Genomic DNA, 2,372 nt, shown 5'->3' on the forward strand with positions numbered 1-2,372 from the left:
TCCCTGCCATACACCATATTGACATTTCCTTTTTTCCTTTACTCAAAACCTTCATTTTTTGTGACACCAAGATGTTTGGCCAGATGACATCAGGCTGGGGGGGAAAGGCTTTATTGTGGAGAGGCATCAACAGAGATTTACTTTGGCTTTGGACGCTGAGTTGTGACTGTCCCTTTCAGAAAAGTAGAGAAATCTGCTTATCTGCAGCTGGAAGGGCAAGATACTTGGATGTGGGTAATGGAGAGAGGTTCCATGTGAAGGTGGAACAGCTGTCTGGTGTCCTGGGGTAGTTCTGAGTGGGCAGGTGCACGACTGGTCATCCCCAGGAGACAGGATGATGAGGGGCTGCACGTGTGGTGGGGAGAGACCTGTCTGTCCACCTCCTTTTCTCTCTCTCTTTTCTTTCAGATATGGAGGCTGATCACCAACTTCCTCTTTTTTGGGCCCCTGGGATTCAGTTTCTTTTTCAACATGATATTCCTGTATCCTTTGGTCTCAGTGAAGCATTCTGCTCTCTTTTTGGCTTAGATGCGATTTCCTTCTCTCCCCGTCCATCTTCCTCCCTAGCCTAACTTGTCTTGGCAACAGTCTAGGGTTGTGGATTCTCCCCTCGGCCCTTTTGCTCTGAATTTACAGCTGTGGCCACCTCCTGCATCTGTATCTCTGCTTGCTGTAGGGCAGCCCCTGCCAAAGGGCTGGAGAAGCTGGCAATACTGCTGCAGCTCATGCCCTGCCCATATCTGGGGTGAGCTCTGGATGGAGCACAGCAGATGCCTCTTTCTTTCCCTGGGGTCAGTGGTATGAGATGAAGTTTGCACTATTCTGCTCTGGGGCTTGGACTTCTGGCCGACAGCTTCCTGTGATGAAGTAGCTTGCAGCTGGCTTATTGCCTGTAAAGTTGTTCTGTGGAGACAGAGGGTGGCCAGCTGTTAATTTCCTATACTGCAACCCCTCCCTTCTCTCCTGCTCTCAGGTACAGGTACTGCCGCATGCTAGAAGAAGGCTCCTTCCGTGGAAGGACGGCTGACTTTGTCTTCATGTTCCTCTTTGGAGGATTTCTCATGACAGTATCCTTTTGAGTTGGTTGAGGCTCTTTGGTATATGTGGGTAGTGTGGGGCTTGTCTGCTAGTTCTCTGTATCCCAGCTGTATTGTGTGGTCTGTAGCAGGTACCTGCCTGCTGACCAGGACAGCTGGCTTGTGAACCTTTGCAGTGCCATGGGACAGGGAGCCTTGTTGTGCCCCAGGCCTGCCAGGCTTATGCCCTGAGGCTTGGGAGAGCTCTGCTGAGCACGTGGTGAGAGGGCAGCTTCTGGATGTATGGCACAGCTTGTGCTCCTCGTCTTGCCCACCCTTGTCTCCTGGCCTGTGCCTCACCCAGTGGGCTTAGAGCAGAAGCAAACTACAGGAAAAGCTGCTTGTACTTGTGTTAGTGTCTGCAGAAGTGCTGATGCATTTGGCACAGGAGTGGGCTGCCTGATCTCAGAAGAGGACACGTGGCAGTGTGCTCAAGAAGCTCAGCCCTTGTTATGTTCTGTGAGAAATTATCCAGCTGCCACAGGGTGGCTGTATCTGAGCTCTGGTGGGTGAAGAACACTGAAGTGCTGCTACAATTGGCATGTGGCTGGCTCAGAAGGCACAGCTGAAGGGAAGAACATAGAGCCATAAGGAGGTGCCCACATGCTGTTTGCTGTCAGCACATCAGGCAGCATGAGCCCAGCACTGTCCTTGCAACCTGTCAGTGGCTGGAGATGCCATCATGCATCTTAAGAAGTTCTTTTATTGTAGGGCAAAATAGTCTGATGAGGAGAAATAGCTCCCTCTTAAGCATAAAACTTTTTCTGAATGTCTTGCTGCTGTGTTGTGCAGATAGCTCGGAGCACTGCTTTCCCCACGGAGCTCTGCAGGAAGCAGTGTGACTCTTGTGGCTATTGGCTGGTGTCGGGTGTTTGGCTAGTCAGTGCCCAGGTGCCTGTGGCAGCCACGTGCTTGGCTGTAGGGGAATTAGGAGTCCAACTGCAACAAGAGCACAGGAATTTTTTGCCTCCAACTGTCTCTGTGAGGGCTGTGAATTCCAAGAGCCATCTCATTGCTGAAATTCTTCTGTAGCAGGCAGATACTGGATGTGAGCTGGTTGTTGATATGTGCCCCATGTCCCAAGTACTGTAAGAATGTGAAGGCCCTTCTCCGAAGGTCACCTTGAAGAGGTGATTATATGAGCTCCCTGGTGTCTGGTGATTGTAGACAGCAGTTTAAGGGTGAGCAATCTGTATCTGCCACTCCAGGGTGTCTTGTTCTGGGGTGGTGGGGAGGGAAGGGTGGTGGGTGAGGCAGGGGAGGAGGGGTTGGTACAGCCAGCACAGGAACGGGTTG

General features: G+C 51.5%; 1 protein-coding gene across 1 annotated transcript in view; it reads left to right on the forward strand.

Moving 5' to 3' along the window:
• Positions 1-408: 408 nt before the first annotated feature.
• Positions 409-2,372, forward strand: part of LOC104278395 (derlin-2-like) — a 3,948-nt gene continuing 1,984 nt past the window's right edge. Inside the window, exons 1-2 of the mRNA XM_009875350.1 lie at positions 409-482; positions 974-1,067. Coding sequence (XP_009873652.1) covers positions 472-482; positions 974-1,067 — 105 coding nt within the window. The 5' untranslated portion in view covers positions 409-471. The remainder of the gene's footprint in view (positions 483-973; positions 1,068-2,372) is intronic.

The sequence above is a fragment of the Apaloderma vittatum genome, unplaced genomic scaffold (genome assembly GCF_000703405.1).
Source record: "Apaloderma vittatum isolate BGI_N311 unplaced genomic scaffold, ASM70340v1 scaffold36588, whole genome shotgun sequence".
Lineage (NCBI taxonomy): Eukaryota > Metazoa > Chordata > Aves > Trogoniformes > Trogonidae > Apaloderma > Apaloderma vittatum.